The sequence below is a fragment of the Capricornis sumatraensis genome, chromosome 2, assembly GCF_032405125.1.
Source record: "Capricornis sumatraensis isolate serow.1 chromosome 2, serow.2, whole genome shotgun sequence".
Classification (NCBI taxonomy): domain Eukaryota; kingdom Metazoa; phylum Chordata; class Mammalia; order Artiodactyla; family Bovidae; genus Capricornis; species Capricornis sumatraensis.
This window is the reverse complement of record NC_091070.1, coordinates 157,937,986-157,958,039: the sequence shown is the minus strand read 5'-3', so window position 1 is coordinate 157,958,039 and position 20,054 is coordinate 157,937,986. Positions and strand designations below refer to the sequence as shown.

The 20,054-nt window shown below is 38.7% G+C and overlaps 1 protein-coding gene across 1 annotated transcript in view; it reads left to right on the top strand.

The window, feature by feature from the left end:
• Positions 1-1,355: 1,355 nt before the first annotated feature.
• CLCA1 (chloride channel accessory 1) overlaps positions 1,356-20,054 on the top strand; it is a 37,856-nt gene continuing 19,157 nt past the window's right edge. The window contains exons 1-5 of the mRNA XM_068966499.1: positions 1,356-1,517; positions 8,059-8,199; positions 8,368-8,515; positions 10,888-10,993; positions 15,767-15,944. Coding sequence (XP_068822600.1) covers positions 1,356-1,517; positions 8,059-8,199; positions 8,368-8,515; positions 10,888-10,993; positions 15,767-15,944 — 735 coding nt within the window. The remainder of the gene's footprint in view (positions 1,518-8,058; positions 8,200-8,367; positions 8,516-10,887; positions 10,994-15,766; positions 15,945-20,054) is intronic.

The window sequence follows — 20,054 nt, the reverse complement described above, 5'->3', positions numbered from 1 at the left end:
ATGCTTGGGGCTGGTGCACTGGGATGACCCAGAGGGATGGTACGGAGGTTCAGGTTGGAGAACACATGTACACCCGTGGTGGATTCATGTTGATGTATGGCAAAACCAATACACTATTGTAAAGTAATCAGCCTCCAATTAAAATAAATAAATGTAAATTAAATAAAAAATAAGTACTAATTATTGGGGCTTCTTTTGTGGCTCAGCTGGTAAAGAATCTGACTGCAACATGGGAGACCTGAGTTCAATCCCTGGGTTGGGAAGATCCCCTGAAGAAGGGAAAGGCTTTAGCGTTCTGGCCTGGAGAATTCCATGGACAGTCCATGGGGTCACAAAGTGTCAGACATGACTGAGCGACTTTCATATGCTAATTATTAGCAACAAGTACTAATTTAATTTTTATGAGTGAATGTCAAAGAAAAAGACAGACAAGTTGAAACCGATGCTTACCACAATGCAAAGATCAAATGATAGTATAGGAAGGGATATTTCAAGTAATTTGAATACAGGAAAGTGGTGAACCAAGATGAGTTTTCATCTGAGACTTGGCAATCTTAAAAGAATCTATACAGTAGCTGGCAATAATCTAAATGCCTCTCACCTAAGAGACATTTAATTTCAGTAAAATAATTTAATGCTAATTTGAATTTTATTGGGTAATAGAAGCTATCGAATAATGAAATATAGGTCTGATAAGGAAACTTGAGGGAGTTTGCCTTGCACAGTCAGATATTAATTTTATCTTTTCTAATGTTGCTTGCTAATGCTTTTGGTACAAGTAGATTGTCTAAGAGAATAATAAGAGGTGCTGAGGTTATGTAAAGATCAAAGAGGATAAAAAGAAAGACCATTATGAGGGATAGCTGGAAATATGGTTTACACTTAATGAATGCTTATCAAATACACAGAACAGTCAGGCTTCCACTGGGCAAGCAGGGGTTAGAGGGTGATGTTGGGTGGGTCGGTGTCCCTGACTGGGCAAACATTTGTAAGAAGTAAACATCTTTCAATGGTAAAGCTGCTTGTCAGCTGTGAGTCCTTCCAGGGAACCGGATGTGGCTCCCCACCCTCAGTCCCAGCAACTGGCAAAGGTGAAGGCAAAGTTAACATTCCTCTCAAAATAAAATATTTAAAAGTACACAGAATTTGAGACCAAGATATACTTATCATTCATCATAGTGAAGACAAATGCAATAGTGAAACAATTTGGGGTCAAGAGGTTAAAGTCTTGCAATAAACCACCACTGATAAATCGGAAAAATGTGTGTCTATATATTCATATATATAGGGGTAGGGAAAGATGCCTCCATAACCAACATTTTCCAAAGAGAGAACTCAAAGGCAGATGTACAGCAATGGGGTCATTCAAGAATTCTGTTTTCATCTTGGTCCTTCACCTTCTGGAAGGGGCCCTGAGTGATTCACTCATTCAGCTGAATAATAATGGCTATGAAGGCATTGTCATTGCAATTGACCCTAATGTGCCAGAAGATGAAACACTCATTCAACATATAAAGGTAAGTCTGAAATGGTAACTATTCATGCTGTTTTGAAAAATTAAGCATAATATATTGCTAGAACAAACATGAGTTCTCTAATTCCAGCTGTGTGACACTGGAAAGTTTTTTTTTTTTTTTAATCTGTGCTTGCATTTCTTCAGCTATAAAATGGAAATAATGCAACCATTATGATTCTTCTGAGGGATGAGATAATACATGCAATGCATATAATTCAGAGCTTGATATACTGTTGGCACTTACTAAATGATATCTCTACTTCTTGGCTGTAGATGACTTCACTGAAAATTATTTAGTTCTACACCAAGGCAGAGCCAACTATATTTGGCAGATATTATGAAATGTGCAGAGGGTAATTCCTTTGTCTGATTTTACCTTTGGTCTTATCAGAGTCTCCTTTTATTCTCCTGATTAAACCCTCCCTTCCCTGTGATTCTAATATAGGAGTCCAAGATGCAAATCTTAATCTCTGATTTAAGAACAAACCTTACCCTTCCAACGGGAGGAAACTCTGCATTTTACCAGGCCCAATGCAAGGCGTCTTCTCAGGGGTGCTGAGCAGCCTCATTTCACTTGTTGCTTCTTCTGTAGGGGAAGGTAAAATTAGGGAAGAGAACTCTTTCTGTCCACATAGAGGCATCTAACTGCTGTAAGATGGAGGGATTAGAGAGGTTTTGTACAACAGCAAACAGCAAAGAATAAAAAGGAAATGCCTTATAAAAGCCAATCCTGGAAAGTGACTGTAGCCCACCCAGAGGTAGTACTGTATAATGGGCAAAACTACTGGTCAACAAAATGGGGAAAATAATAAATATCTTCCTCACAGGACTTTGTGAGGATTATCAATCCATGCATATAAGGGAAGTTGGATGAAGGGTATATGGGAACTCTACACATTTTTTGCATGTCTTATCTGTAAGTCTAAAATTTTCTCAAAAACTTAGAAGACCTTTAAAAATGTATGCAGAATGCCTGGTACATATTAAGAGCTCAACAAATGGTAGGCAATTCATCAGTCCCCAGGTCTCCTTTTAATCTTAGATGGAAAGGGCTCATCATTTCTCACCAAGCCAAAAGGACTGAGACTTGTTTCTGGGAAAAGTTCCTCTGTGTAAACTCAGAAGTTAATAGTACAAGGGCCCCAAGGGTTGCCTCAAAAGGTTCCTTGCTCTGAACAGGGGAACAGATGCAAACCCAGAAAGAGGAGTTAGGGGAGAGAACCATCTCAACCACCAGAGTAGCTTGGGGCTAGAGAAGTGCAATGGATGAAGAGGAGGGGAAGTTCACCTGTTCACACCAGAAGACCATCAGGTATTACTTCTATCAGTGAAAAGGAAATTCATGCCTTGTGAAATCTCTAAACAATCAGAAACATTAGGTGAGTCTTTGATTGTCTCTAGTAAGAAGATCAAACCAGTCTTAAGGGAAATCAACCCTGAATACTCTCTGCAAGGACTGATGCTAAAGCTGAAGCTCCAGGGTTTTGTTCATCTGATGTGAACTGCTGACTCATTGGAACAGTCCCTGATGGTGGGAAAGATTGAGGGCAGAAGGAGAAGAGAGCATCAGAGGAGGAGAGGGCTGGATGCCATCATGTCTGATGCAATGGACATGAACTTGGGCAAACTTTGAGAGATGGTGAGGGACAGGGAGGCCTGGTGTGCTGCAGTCCATGGGGGCGCAAAGAGTCAGATATGACTGGTGGACTGAACAACAAACTTAGAAATAGCATTAGCAAAAATGAAGCAGCCATTGGAGCAATGGACAAGGAAAGCTGGGAGAAAAATGTGACCAGCATGTTTCTGCGTCTGGCTGGACAGTGAGCAGGCCTCAGGAATAAGTGAAAAGGAGCCAGAAGAGCCTTTCTAATGACAATGGTGACTTGTATTTATACGGTGCTTTGGCCACCTGATGAGATGAACTGACTCATTCGAAGACCCTGATGCTGGGAAAGATTGAAGGCGAGAGGAAAAGGGGACAACAGAGGATGAGATGGTTGGATGGCATCACCGACTCAATGGACATGAGTTTGAGTAAACTCCGGGAGTTGGTGATGGACAGGGAAGCCTGGCCTGCTGCAGTCCATGGGGTCTAAAGAGTCAGACACGACCAGGCAACTGAACTGAGCTGAGAGAAAAAGCAAAAGGACATTAACCTCACTCTCTTTGGGGGTTCCTCCTGAGAAATATACTTCTCACTACCATTATTCAATTGGTTTTCTGGTATGAGTCCTAAACAAGTTGGGTATGAGAGAAGTTGGTTTCCACAGTTACCTTGTCACAGGAACACTTTTAAGGACAATAGTGTGCTCAAGAGTCCCTGAGTAGTTAATAAAAGTGAGCCCCTGTTTGATGTTGCAGATCTGCGGTCAAGGGACCTCACTGTGGGCTTTGCCACCTTCCTGGCCATCCCTCAGTTCTCTGCTTTTTGGGGAGACTCTCCCCTTGGCGTCGTGTGAGCAGAACCCTCTAAGTCAGTTCTTAAATACCTGCTTCAGCAAGGCCGTACGAAAGGTACTCCATTCACAATACCAGCAGGTGGCGCTGCAGCAGTTCCCCCAACTCTCGTCTGGGCTGCGAAAGCGGTGCGAGCACACTTCATTAGACCGAGTGAGAGTCAAGGAGCTCTCTCCCCTTCGCGCCCCCTAAACACACGCACAGTGGGAGTAGTTGGGGTCTCCTCAATGCATGCAAGCCCAAGCACCTCCTGTCTTGGCACTCCTGGACAGTTTGCCCCTCATCGTAACCTCTTCATTCACTCATTTGTTCGTTAATCCAACGAACATTTACAGAGCATTCACATTATGTCAGGTACTAGGAATTCAGTGGTCGACAGTATATTATCCCTGTTCTTAAGGAACGCATCATATAAATTTCATTCTCAACGTTCTTCAAACCTCAAAAGCTCAACTGTCTATTTGGATATGAGGTTACTTTCTCAAAATATGAAACATGTCAAAGATTCCTTATTAATGTTCCTGATAAAACATAGAAGACATTTCATGCTGCTTAGCTGTCTTCATAGGAGAGACTGAAAATTTACATTTCTCAAGTTAAATTGTAATATAATGTTTGAACATAGGAAGTTTTATACCTATTTTTCATCTTTTTAGTGATACTCAATATTTTTATTTAAAAAGTGATACAATATTAAATTTGCCTAGTAGTTGTTCAAAATCTGGCTTTTTTGGAAGAAGGAGAAACAAATCATTTTGAGAGCTTTTTTTAAAACTAGCAAGGCAACTATTATCATTACCATTTGAAAAGACAGAAACTGAGGCTCAGAGAGAGTAATTCCCCAAGTTTATCCCCAAGAAGTAGCAGAACAGGATTTACTCCTGCATCAATACACAAGTACTATTTTCCCATATAGTGATGAACTATCTCTGCTTCTAAGCCCACCCCCTAGGATTAGATAGATGTCTAGGCATCAGTCTCTCTGGTCTGTTCCAGTAAGGTCTGTTTCCTCCAGCAATGATCCTTTTTTCTTTCCCCTCTTGCATTATAAGCTTTGTTTTTTCCCCCACTAGCACATACATATGTTACAATAGTTCCCATTCAAAACAAAACAAACCTCCCTTGCCCAAAATCTTCCTTCAACTACTGCTTCATTTCTTGATTTCCTTTTAATTTGTGGAAACATTTCTTGACCTGCTGTTTTCATTACCCACCCTATTGAATTCATTCATATAGAGCTGTCGTCTCTATTCCACCAAACGGCTCACTCAGGTTGCCAAATTCACTGCTCAGTTCTTAGCCCTCATCTTCCTTGATTGCTCAGCAGCGTTTAACTCTGACGGCCAATCCCTCCTTCTTGACGTGCTCTCCCATGCCTTCCCAGCTCCTTTCCCTGCACCGGCTGCTCCTTCTGAGTCTCCTTTGCTGGCTCTTCCCACTTCTGAATGCTGGGGCCCCTGGAGCTCAGTCTTCAATCTTCTTCCCTCTGTCTACACTCATTTTTGCATTTTTCAGTGATTTTCAGCCCTAATATTCCCAATTTCCCTTTCTATAATAAATATCTTGTAATATCCCTTCTACTGTCTTGTCATGATGCATTTCAGGAAAACTGTTTCAGGGAAACAGGCATTTGTAATTGAACACTACAGCTCTTTTGCTTTAGAGAAATAAAGTTAGGCATAATTTGAAAAGAGATTATACACTTATGCCACTTCGTTGTATCTAATACTTAGTTTCATACTAAAAACAAACACTATCATAACATTTGGGCTTCCCTGGTAGCTCAGTGGTAAAGAATCCACCTATCAATGTAGGAGACTAGGATTCAATCCCGGGTCGGGAAGATCCCCTGGAGAAGGAAATAGCAACCCACTCCAGTATTCTTGCCTGGAGAATACCATGGACAGAGGAGCCTGACTTTGCTTCAGTCCATAGGGTCACAAAGAGTCAGATACGACTTAGCAACTAAACAACAACAATAAAATTATTACAGGAGGTGTTGAAGTTGTATTTATTTTAATTTGAGTTTCTTTTCACTACTATTTGGTGTGAGATGTTGAGACTAATACTCTCTAATTCTCAGTTTCTCCTTTAAAGGTTCATTGATCTTTAAAGGATTGATGAAATGAAATAACACCGCACACAAAAATAAACTCAAAATGGATTAAAGATCTAAATGTAAGACCAGAAACTATAAAACTCCTAGAGGAGAATATAGGCAAAACACTCTCAGACATAAATCACAGCAGGATCCTCTATGATCCACCTCCCAGAATTCTGGAAATAAAAGCAAAAATAAACAAATGGGATCTAATTAAAATTAAAAGCTTCTGCACAACAAAGGAAAATATACGCAAGGTGAAAAGACAGCCTTCTGAATGGGAGAAAATAATAGCAAATGAAGCAACTGACAAACAACTAATCTCAAAAATATACAAGCAACTTATGCAGCTCAATTCCAGAAAAATAAACGACCCAATCAAAAAATGGGCCAAAGAACTAAATAGACATTTCTCCAAAGAAGACATACGGATGGCTAACAAACACATGAAAAGATGCTCAACATCACTCATTATCAGAGAAATGCAAATCAAAACCACAATGAGGTACCACTTCACACCAGTCAGAATGGCTGCGATCCAAAAATCTGCAAGCAATAAATGCTGGAGAGGGTGTGGAGAAAAGGGAACCCTCCTACACTGTTGGTGGGAATGCAAACTAGTACAGCCACTATGGAGAACAGTGTGGAGATTCCTTAAAAAATTGCAAATAGAACTACCTTATGACCCAGCAATCCCACTGCTGGGTATACACACCGAGGAAACCAGAATTGAAAGAGACACATGTACCCCAATGTTCATCGCAGCACTGTTTATAATAGCGAGGACATGGAAACAACCTAGATGTCCATCAGCAGATGAATGGATAAGAAAGCTTTGGTACATGTACACAATGGAGTATTACTCAGCCGTTAAAAAGAATTCATTTGAATCAGTTCTGATGAGATGGATGAAACTGGAGCCGATTATACAGAGTGAAGTAAGCCAGAAAGAAAAACACCAATACAGTATACTAACACATATATATGGAATTTAGAAAGATGGCAATGACGACCCTGTATGCAAGACAGGAAAAAAGACACAGCTGTGTATAACGGACTTTTGGACTCAGAGAGAGAGGGAGAGGGCGGGATGATTTGGGAGAATGGCATTCTATCATGTATACTATCATGTAAGAATTGAATCGCCAGTCTATGTCTGACGTAGGATACAGCATGCTTGGGGCTGGTGCATGGGGATCACCCACAGAGATGTTATGGGGAGGGAGGTGGGAGGGGGTTTCATGTTTGGGAACACATGTAAGAATTAAAGATTTTAAAATTTAATAAAAAAAAAAGAGAAAAAAAAATATTATCATAAAAAAAATAAAAAATAAAAAAATAAAAATAGGTCCAAGATAATAAATAAATAAATAAATAAATAAATGGCTAGGGATGTGAAAAAAAAAAAAAAGAAACTAAGAGTTAATATTTGATAAGCATTTGTGCTAAGCAAACGTGGTTCCAAATACTTTCTTGACTTCATTTGATCCTCACAACAACCTTATGGACTGCTCTCTGTAATATTTTCCATCTTATAAATGGGGAAACTGAGGCTCAGGAGTGATTAAGGACATTTTTTTTTTTTTTTGGCCACACCACGTGGCTTGTGGGATCCTAGTTCCCCAACCACCGATGGAACCCAGTTCCCAGCAGTGAAAGTGCCAACTCCTAACCTTTGGATCACCAGGGCATTCTCTCAAGGAAATTTCTGATGTCCCACCATAAGTGCTAAGCCAGGATTAGTGCCTGCTTCTGAAGTCTTCATTGTCAACCATTACACTGTGACACAAAGTATGCAATAAAAATCTCAAAAAAGGCTAGCTACTATTACTAACAAAATAATCTCCTTTTCTTAGCTTGATAAATAGCCAGTTTCTGGAAATGTGAAATACAAATATAAATTAGAATAATTGGTAATTTCATCTTTTTTTCTGTCATTAAGCATGCTTCTTTATATTTATTTTCCACCCCCACCCACCCCCAGGATATGGTGACTGATGCATCTCCATATCTGTTTGAGGCTACAGAAAAAAGATTCTATTTCAAAAATGTTGCCATTTTGATTCCTGAAAATTGGAATACAAAACCTGAATATGTGAAACCCAAACTTGAGACCTACAAAAATGTAAGAACATTAACTTTTTTTTTCAAATTTAGTTTTATTTTGTGACTTAGATTCTTTTATCAAAATATTCTAGAATCAAATAAAATTGTTTCAATATAGTCTACTGTGAATAAGGTCAATTCATTTGCTGAAATTTTGTAATGATGAAAAATTTTTCTTAAATTTCAGGCTGATGTTCTGGTTGCTGAACCTAATCCAACAGGTAACGACGGACCTTATACTGAGCAGATGGGAGGCTGTGGAGAAAAGGGTGATAAAATTTATCTCACTCCTGACTTCCTGGCCGGAAACAAGTTGCTTCAATATGGACCACAAGGTATGGGTAGAGATGAAATATTCTGCTATGTAATAATTCAATAATTTTATGTTGCAAATAGATCAACAATAGCATTATCTTTCTGAGTAAGAACATAAAAGCCAAATAGACTATTATAGCCTGTTTTTCTCACATAAAACAGATTCAGAATAGTGCATTTTTTCAGTTAGAAACTTATTTCCTTCATATCCTGCAAATATGTGTATAACTGTAATATGTTTAATTTTCAAATACTCAATTATCAGATAATAACTGATTAAATAGTTTAGTTAATGTGATGTTAGGTTCCTATGGTTCTGTGGGAAGACACCTGAACAAATTAAATCTCCTGTCTGCAATTCAGATATGGCCAGAACATATGGCAGACATATAATGTTTTCAGACTTTAATGTGCACTCAGATTATAAATGGATTGTTAAAATGATTCTGATTCAGTAGGTGTGGGGTAGGACTCGAGGATCTGCATATTAACAAGCTCCCAGGTGATGCTGACACTGCCTGACCTTGGACCACACTTTGAGTACCAGACAGAAAAGCCTTGATGTTCAGCTCTGACAAATACCTGCCTAAACAAAAAGTCAACATTTCCTTCACAAAATATCATTTCTCATTTTCATATGAAACAAACAGAGCAATCTTTGGATAAAACATTAAAAGAAATCAGCAATGGCATATATACAATATGTACTTTGCAAGGATAATCAAGTGTGATTAGTATTAACTAATTAGGTTAACTAGCAACTAGGTTTCTTTATTATCTTAAAAATATTAGGACCATTTTAAATTTTTTCATTTAAATAGGCAAGGCAGAGAAAACAAGCAAACAAAAGAGCGTTGGTGCCTGCATGTCCCACCCCCAAATACACTAGAGCACTTTTACAGACCGCAACAGAGAGGAGTGTCTAACAAACATACCTCTTTGCCCTTCTTTTACAACATCTCCATAATGGGAACAGAAAATTCCCAGTGTATGGCTCAATAGATACGTGTTGAATTGATTTACTTACCAATGGATTGATTTACTTATCAACCTAAGCTGTTCCTTCCCAGTCCGGAGCCCACTCCAGTCATCAAGATCACCATATACAATGCCATTATTCCTTTATACCCTCTCCTTCTTGTATTCTCATTCCAGGACTACTCCCTCACAATCTCCCCTATCTTTAAGAGGCCATCAGTTATTCCCCAGCACCTAGAGCAATCTAAAATCCTTAATGTGAGATATTAGGGCTTACTTAACATGCACCTCCTCACTTAATCCTCCAAATTCAGCCTACCTTGGAATTTACATTTCAGAAAAACTGACCAGTACATAAGTCACTAATATTCATCCAAATATAACAAATTTATTAAGGCCATTTTAAGGTCTAGACAATATGGGCCAAGACATGACAATGAAGAAGTCATGGTACCTCTTTTCATGGAGGTAAGAGTCTATAGTGAGAGACTGGCAAATAAGCAATGACAATATAGCATGACAAATGCCTTAATGGAATATAATGAAAGTGAAAAACGAGGGGTACAAGAGCTAGGTTGAGGATGTCAGAGAAGGCTTCTATCTGGATATAAGCTTAATTTTGAAAGAAGAGCAGGAGTTATCTCCCAGTCAGAGATAGGGAGATGGTATTCCAAGCAGAGGAAAAATGTGTAAAAATGATCAGAGATGAGAAAAGTCATACGGTGTGACTCTAGAAACCAAAAGGGGTTCAGGAATCCATTGTCATTATGGAGTTTTCGAAGCGGGTGGACAGCAAGAAATATGGCTGCAGAGAGGAACAGGGCCTGAATCATCAGGGACCTTGTATGCATATTGAGAAGTTGGACTTAACCCCAAGCACCATGGGTAAGTCATTGAAGACTAGACACATGGAGCCAGCTGGGTGAGTGTTGCAGTAGTTCAGGAGTAAGTGGCAATGAGACTGGAAGGGTGAGACTAGGTCAAAGCAAAAAGGCAGATATGGAGTAGGCAGACCTTGAGATCTGTCCACATTTGGGTCATTAGGAAGAAGGACCTTCTTGGCTGCCCTAGAGGTCAGCCTGTGCTGACTTCCATCATTACACTTGCACCCCTAAAGATTTTAGTTATCTAAAATGATGTGTGTTATCTGCTAGACCATGAGGTATGTGAGCACAGGGCACTTGTTTTACCTTAGAATGAATAGCTTCCTGGTACTTATGAAGTGCCTAATTAGCACTTGACAATCCAAAATAAGTAGTCATATTTATAGAAATGTACACTTATCATATCAAATTAAATCTTTAACTTATAAAAGTAAAGCATAATAATTTTCAGAAGAATTACTTTCTCTGAATTTAAGAGGGTAATTCTGCCATTCTTATTGTAATTAAGTGTTTACAACATTTTTTCACAGGAAGGGCATTTGTCCATGAATGGGCTCATCTACGATGGGGAGTATTTAATGAGTATAATAATGACCAGAAATTCTACCTATCCAATAGAAGAAAAAAACCAGTAATGTATGTATATTTTGATTAATTTTCCCAGACTGTTTTAAATTGCAACCAATTTTGTCTTGAATTGAATATTTTTAAAATGTCAGTCTTTTACCATATTTTCCTCTTTCATTCTTAGCGTCTTCTCTTTCAGCTTCCCATAATACTGCTACTTTTGTTCACTTTACAAGTGCTTTAGATGAATTCTCTGCTCTGCAACTACAAATCATTTGCCTCTTTGTGTGTGTGTACAACTAGAAGAAATTCGCAGGTTCTACATTCAGGATCTCCATCTTCCTGTCTCATAATCAGAGACATAACACTTCAGCGCCTCGCAGGTAGAATAGTATCTGTGCGAACTATATCAGAATGAATGGGCCTGAGAGACACTGGGGAACTTAGCTGAAAGACAGTCCAAACATTAAAACAAAACAAAATGTCTCCCAATTTGAATAATACCCTATATGGTGTCAGCAGAAAGCAAACTGAATACTTAGAAAGTACCCTGGCTGCCGTAATTTTACAGGTAAGTTCTTGGACTCAAAAGTTTCAGGAAATAAACAGCTTTTGTACAAATATAAAAGATAGGGAGCTTCCCAATTCATATTAGAGAGTTGGCATAATTCAGATACTAAAACCTGACAGATGGCATGCAAAAGAATTATGTAGATACAGCTTTCCAAAAAGATTACAAATAAAAGCATAGTCAGTTACACCTGGGCTAATTACAGGAATAACAAACACACCAAGGCCTAGAAGGATATCCTCCAGATATCAGAAAATGCTATGATAATAGGTAAGTAATTAATATAGTATATCAAGGAAAAAAGAAAATTATTCCAACAGATTCTGAAGGAATTTGATAAGCTCGCACATTTATACCTCGGTTAAAAACAACAGCCTCTTTTAAAAGACTAGAGCTGGGGCAACAGCCCTCTTCACTTTTGCTTCTAGTTCTACTCCCATGATGGCTCTTTAAGGAGATGCACTCAGCTTCAGTTTGGTTACTGTCTTTACTCAGCACAGTTTCCAAAGGAAGCTGCATGGAATTCAGAACTCTGCCTTGACTTCCCCTTTCTCCCAAAGGAGCATCACTGCCTTCGCTTTCCCTTTTCTTTACTACACTCAAATTCTGTCATTTGACATTTTCTCTCCTCTTATGTCACTTTAGGTATAAAAAGACACTAAGTACCTCCCAGAGCTGTACACAATCTACCCGATTCCTTTGGCTTGTTCCCTCCACCCACTACAGCATCCATTCCCCAGTGTTGATGTGATCATGTTAGGTGAACCTCTCAAATCTCAGCCCACAGATGACATTCAGCCCTGACATCTGCCTTTCCCACTTCTTGCTATGCTTTCAGATGGAAACTGTATTCCCCTTGAGAGAAAAGCTGATTAGTATATATTCTTTCTATGGGCTAGTCTAGAAATATCTATACATCATTTTCATCCTTCCACAGATAACATTTTGTGAAACTGACACAATTACTATGTACTCTTAACAATAAATTTTGTTATAACATACAAATAGTATTTATTGTTTATCTACCAATTTTTTATTACTTCTAAGGCTCAGAAACAACTACAAAAATGACAGTACTACCCATAATAGAAAGCTTCCTTAATATGAAGCAGAACATCAATTGAAAGCCAACTGCCTACATAGTAGTTAGTAGGGAATCACTAAACATCCCCAGGAATATGATAAGAATGGGAACTACTAGAAATTATCATTTTTAGAAAGTTGTAGCCAATGCAATAATGTGTTGGGGAGGTTAAAAAAACAGGGGATACTAGAAAGAGAGAAAATTGCTTCTAGGCAGATGATAATGTGATCCACTTTGAAAGCCTGAAGGGAAAAACAGAAATTAAAATTGACAAAGGAAGTCAATAACATAACCAGATATATTTGAAGAAAACTCTAAGAAATGTGAAAGTTACATCTGAAGAAAACCACAACACAAAATCCTTCTAAAGAATTTAAAAGAAAATTAAGATAACTGAGATATTTTTAATTCATAGAATATGTAAATTCAACCCAAATTAATATATAGGTCTTATGAAACTCTAGTCAAAACATTTCAATTTTTACCTCATTTTAAAGACCCTGAGCTTATCCAGTAGATAGCAGCTGCAAACATTTTTGAAGTATAGTAATAAAGGAAAATTTTCTTGTTGAATTTTAAATATACAATAAAGCTACATTAATTAAAACAATGCAAACTAGTAGGCACGCAATAATTTATTATAGCTAGAATTATAAATCCACAAGGAAAGACAAGGTTTCTTTAGATGTCAGAACAATTTTTAGCTATGTGGGGAAAAAATTAATAGACTCTCTTTCAACTGGATAGACTTATTCAATATAAAAAAATAAAACCATGATGAAGATGAGAACTATATTAATAATATCAGATTCCTAAATGGTGAATGTCTTTCTATACATTCAAGAGTTGGGAAAAGACATAACTAAAAGAATGATAAATTTGACTACATATAAATTTAAAACTTTTTGCATATAGATCAAACATAAACTAAATTAAAAACAAAAAACAGAAAAAGATGTTTGCAAATATTTAAAAAAAACAGGCCTTTAAAAACTTAGCATTTTAACAGATAAAAGAAAACAATAACAATAACCTAATAGAAAAATAGACACAAGAGAAAATAATCTATATGAAAGAAGAAATAAAAATGTCCAGTAAAAATGTAAAAATGTTCAGACATTAGTAGTCAAACAGGTGCAGATTTGACAAAGATGACAATTGTTTATTACCTAGTATTATGGGGGAGCCTGGAAGGCTGCAGTCCATGGGGTCGCTGAGGGTCGGACATGACTGAGCGACTTCCCTTTCACTTTTCACTTTCATGCATTGGAGAAGAAAATGGCAACCCACTCCAGTGTTCTTGCCTGGAGAATCCCAGGGACAGGGGAGCCTGGTGGGCTGCCGTCTATGGGGTCGCACAGAGTTGGACACGACTGAAGCGACTTAGCAGCAGCAGCAGCAGCAGCAGCAGTGCCTGTCAGTGGGATTGTTGCAGGAAGGGGGAACCGTTCCAGGGCCCAAAACTGGGCTCTTGTCTAACACTTGGAAATGAATTGTCTGAGGAGACACATGTGCTGACAAAGCAAGAGATTTTATTGCGAAGGGCACCCAGGTGGAGAGCAGTAGGATAAGGGAACCCAGGAGAACGGCTCTGCCACATGGCTTGCAGTCTCGGGTTTTATGGTGATGGGATTAGTTTCCGGGTTGTCTTTAGCCAAACATTCTGACTCAGAATCCTTCCTGGTGGTGCAGGCCTTGTTCAGCCAAGATGGATGCCAGAGAGAAGGATTCTGGGAGGTGATCGGACATGTGGTGTCTCCTTTTAACCTTTCCTGAACTCTTCTGGTTGGTGGTGGCTTATTAGTTTCATCTTCCTTACCAGGACCTCCTGTCATAAAACAACGCATGCAGATAGTTACTATGGTGCCTGGCCAGGGTGGGCGGTTTCAGTCAGTGTGATTCTCCTAATAGGATGAGTGCTCTCATAGATGGTTATCAGAGAAATAAACTAGAATAACCTTGAGTGAAGTGAGTGAAGTCGCTCAGTCGTGTCCAACTCTTTGCAACCCTGTGGACTGTAGCCAACCAGGCTCTTCTGTCCATGGGATTCTCCAGGCAAGGATACTGGAGTGGGTTGCCATTTCCTTCTCCAAGAATAACCTTCCTGGAAAACAATTTGATGACACATATCAAATTTCTAGAATTCTTTCCTATTTCTTGATCTACTAATCTTATGTTTAATAATCCATTTTAAAGGAAATATTAGAATAAGTTCTATTGACAGACTTTAAAATGTTCAAATTTCTGAATCTGACCATTTATTCTGGGTGTCAGTCGTAGCAAGCCTGGAAATAGAGTCAAAATGTGATGCACCAATTTCATTTATTCACAGAAGTTTTATTTTTAGCACCAAAAAATTCATGGAGGACAAAAATTAAGTAAATTAGGCTAAATTCACATTGTAATTTCAAAATGTGAAGTTATTAAAATCACATTTTGAAAGAATATTATGAATTATAATAATACATTACAATTTAAATGTACTAAAATGCTAAGTTTTATAAGATCAGACAGTAAAGCTATACATAGAATGTCATGCTGATACATAGAGAAGGAAATGCTTTAGCACATTAACAATAGTTTATCTCTGACAGTGGGATATGATTTTTTTCTTCTCTTCTTTACTCTTCCTACTTTCCAAATTTCTTATGTTCATATGTTTTTTTATATACTCAAAAAATAAGATGTGGGGGAAAAGTACTCCATTCACAACAGTGACAAACTCATAAGCATATAAATAAAAATCTAAAATATCTATATAAACACACAAGAACTATGCAAAAACTGTATGACATAAACTAGCTGGATCAAAAAAAACAGCCAAATAAAAAAATGCCAGCAAAACTTCCTAGAGAAACAAAAGAGGCTCTTGATTTTCCAGGAATGAGAGAACCAGATTAGAAAGGGCCTCAGGACTTTGATCCTTATTAATTCTTAACATTGGCTGTAAGTCAGCCTTAGCTTTTATGCTGCATAGAAACACTTTCTGATATCATTTTGGGAACCCCTCAGATACTTTCTGGTAAACAAAATTATGAGAATTTGATAATTTTAATATTTAAGGTGATACATTTATTTCTTAAATTATAAAGGGAAATTGTAAACAATGCTGTCTGTACAAACTGACGAGAGTCCAACACTTTGATATTATCATTTCACTTAAATATCTACCTGAATATATCTGCAGATGTTCAGCAGGCATTACTGGTGATACTGTAATACAGAAGTGTCAAGGAGGAAGCTGTGTCACTCAACCATGCAAACTTGACAGAAAAACAGGACTGTATGAAGAAGGATGTGAATTCATACCTCATAAGGGTCAGACTGAGAAGGCTTCCATAATGTATTCCCAAAGTATTGATACTGTAAGTGCCATGTCCTTTTTCTTCTTTTTTTCTTGACATGAATTTGGTGAGGTTTTTATCCCAGATGATGCAAGATAGGGTGAAATGTTAGGAAGTCAAGTATCAGTATCAGTATCACTTCAGTGGCTCAGTCGTGTCCAACTCTTTGCAACCCCATGAACTGCAGCACGCCAGGCCTCCCTGTCCATCACCAACTCCTGGAGTTTACCCAAACTCATGTCCATTGAGTCGGTGATGACATCCAACCATCTCATCCTCTGTCATCCCCTTCTCTTCCTGCCTTCAATCTTTCCCAGCATCAGGGTCTTTTCAAATGAGTCAGCTTTTCTCATGAGGTAGCCAAAATATTGGAGTTTCAGCTTCAACATCAGTCCTTCCAGTGAACACCCAGGACTGATCTCCTTTAGGATGGACAGGTTGGATCTCCTTGCAGTCCAAGGGACTCTCAAGAGTCTTCTCCAACACCACAGTTCAAAAGCATCAATTCTTCAGCACTCAGCTTTCTTTATAGTCCAACTCTCACATCCATACATGACTACTGGAAAAACCATAGCCTTGACTAGACGGATCTTTGATGACAAAGTAATGTCTCTGCTTTTGAATATGCTGTCTAGGTTGGTCATAACTTTCCTTCCAAAGAATATGCATCTTTTAATTTCATGGCTGCAATCACCATCTGCAGTGATTTTGGAGGCCAAAAAAATAAAGTCAGCCACTGTTTCACCATCTATTTGCCATGAAGTGATGGGAGCAGATGCCATGCTCTTAGTTTTATGAATGTTGAGATTTAAGCCAACTTTCTCACTCTCCTCTCTCAATTTCATCAAGAGGCTCTTTAGTTCTTCTTCACTTTCTGCCATAAGGGTGGTGTCATCTGCATATCTGAGGTTATTGATATTTCTCCCAGCAATCTTGGTTCCAGCTTGTCCTTCTTCCAGCCCAGCATTTCTCATGATGTGCTCTGCATATAAGTTGAATAAGCAGGGTGACAATATACAGCCTTGACGTACTCCTTTTCCTATTTGGAACCAGTCTGTTGTTCCATGTCCAGTTCTAACTGTCGCTTCCTGACCTGCATATAGGTTTCTCAAGAGGCAGGTCAGGTGGTTTGGTATTCCCATCTCTCTCAGAATTTTCCACAGTTTATTGTGATCCACATAGTCAAAGGCTCTGGCATAGTCAAAAAAGCAGAAATAGATGTTTTTCTGGAACTCTCTTGCTTTTTCCATGATCCAGCAGATGTTGGCAATTTGATCTTGGTTCCTCTGCCTTTTCTAAAACTAGCTTGGACATCTGGAAGGTCACGGTTCACATATTGCTGAAGCCTGGCTTGAAGAATTTTGAGCATTACTTTACTAGCCTGTGAGATGAGTGCAATTGTGCGGTAGTTTGAGCATTCTTTGGCATTGCCTTTCTTTGGGATTGGAATGAAAACTGACCTTTTCCAGTCCTGTGGCCACTGCTCAGTTTTGCAAATTTGCTGACATATTGAGTGAAGCACTTTCACAGCATCATCTTTTAGGATTTGAAATGGTTCAACTGGAATTCCATCACGTCCACTAGCTTTGTTCATAGTGATACTTCTTAATGCCCACTTGACTTCACATTCCAGGATGTCTGGCTCTAGGTGAGTGATCACACCTTCCTGATTATCTTGGTCGTGAAGATCTTTTCTGTATAGTTCTTCTGTGTATTCTTGCCACCTCTTCTTAATATCTTCTGCTTCTGTTAGATCCCTACCATTTCCATCCTTTATTGAGCCCAAGTTTGCATGAAATGTTCCCTTGATACCTCTAATTTTCTTGAAGAGATCTCTAGTCTTTCCTATTCTATTGTTTTACTGTATTTCTTTGCACTGATCGCTGAGGAAGGCTTTCTTATCTCTCCTTGCTATTCTTTGGAACTCTGCATTCAATTGGGTATATCTTTCCTTTTCTCCTTTGCTTTTCGCTTCTGTTCTTTCACAGCTATTTGTAAGGCCTCCTCAGACAGCCATTTCGCTTTTTTGTATTTCTTTTTCTTGGGGATGGTTGATCCCTATCTTCTGTACAATGTCATGAACCTCCAACCATAGTTCATCAGGCACTCTATCTATCAGATCTAGCCCCTTAAATCTATTTCATGTCAAGTGAAGAGCGAGCAGCTTTTCTCTATTGGACAAAACAGGAGAACATAATCAGGAATAAAGTCCTATCTTTCCCAGATCCCTTGCTTAGTTTTGTTTTTTTTTGTTATGTTGTTGTTGTGTTTTGTTTTGCTTTGTTTTTTGCTTCTCCATCTTCTCTCTTCCACTAGCTTTTAGACAAACACAAGAGTTAGTTATATAAGAAATTCATCCGGGGGATCAGGTACTTTTTTGTGTGAGTAATAAGGACACGATCAGTAGCCTTTAACTTTCAGAGATCTTTCAGCCTGCATATTTGTTTTTGGTTGTTAACTAAAATTTTCTATCTTTTTAAGAATGTTGGTGCCATTAAGGAGTTTGTACATAATTTTTAATAGCTTTAAATAGTTTTAAAACACAGATCTTTCTCCATCCCATTGTAAGTTGAAAATGCATTTAATATACCTCACCTACTGAACAGCTTAACTTAGCCCAGCCTGCCTCATGCATCCTCAGAATATTTACATTACTTTTGGGCAAAACCATCTACCATAAAGTCTGTGGTATAATAAGGTGTTGAAATGTCCTATAATTTATTGAATACTGTACAGAAGTAAAAAGACAGAATGGCTGTAAGCACATTACTTATTTACCCTCACAAACATCTGGTTCACTAGAAGCTTCATAGCTCAATGCCACTAGTCACCATCACCAGAGAGTATCATACTGCATGCCACAACCCAGGAAAAGATCAAAATTCAAAATTTGAGGAATGGTTTCTACTGAACGTGTATTGCTTTTGCACCATCAGTTCAGTTCAGTTCAATCACTCAGTCGTGTCCAACTCTTTGCAACCCCATGAATTGCAGCATGCCAGGCCTCCCTGTTCATCACCATCTCCCGGAGTTCACTCAGACTCAAGTCCATCGAGTCAGTGATGCCATCCAGCCATCTCATCCTCGGTCGTCCCCTTCTCCTCCTGCCCCCAATCCCTCCCAGCATCACAGTCTTTTCCAATGAGTCAACTCTTCTCATGAGGTGGCCAAAGTACTGGAGCTTCAGCTTTAGCATCATTCCTTCCAAAGAAATCCCCAGGTTGATCTCCTTCAGAATGGACTGGTTGGATCTCCCCACAGTCCAAGGGACTCTCAAGAGTCTTCTCCAACACCACAGTTCAAAAGCATCAATTCTTCAGCGCTCAGCCTTCCTCACAGTCCAAATCTCACATCCATACATGACCACAGGAAAAACCATAGCCTTGACTAGATGGAACTTAGTTGGCAAAGTAATGTCTCTGCTTTTGAATATGCTGTCTAGGTTGGTCATAACTTTCCTTCCAAGGAGTAAGCATCTTTTAATTTCATGGCTGCATTCACCATCTGCAGTGATTTGGAGCCCCCAAAAATAAAGTCTGACACTGTTTCCACTGTTTCTCCATCTATTTGCCATGAAGTGATGGGACTGGATGCCATGATCTTTGTTTTCTGAATGTTGAGCTTTAAGGCAACTTTTTCACTCTCCTCTTTCACTTTCATCAAGAGGCTTTTTAGTTCCTCTTCACTTTCTGCCATAAGGGTGGTGTCATCTGCATATCTGAGGTGATTGATATTTCTCCCAGCAATCTTGATTCCAGCTTATGTTTCTTCCAGTCCAGCATTTCTCATGATGTACTCTGCATATAAGTTGAATAAGCAGGGTGACAATATACAGCCTTGACGTACTCCTTTTCCTATTTGGAACCAGTCTGCTGTTCCATGTCCAGTTCTACCTGTTGCTTCCTGACCTGCATACAGATTTCTCAAGAGGCAGGTCAGGTGGTTTGGTATTCCCATCTCTTTCAGAATTTTCCATAGTTTATTGTGATCCACACAGTCAAAGGCTTTGGCATAGTCAATAAAGCAGAAATAGATGTTTTTCTGGAACTCTCTTGCTTTTTCCATGATCCAGCAGGTGTCGGCAATTTGATCTCTGGTTCCTCTGCCTTTTCTAAAACTAGCTTGAACATC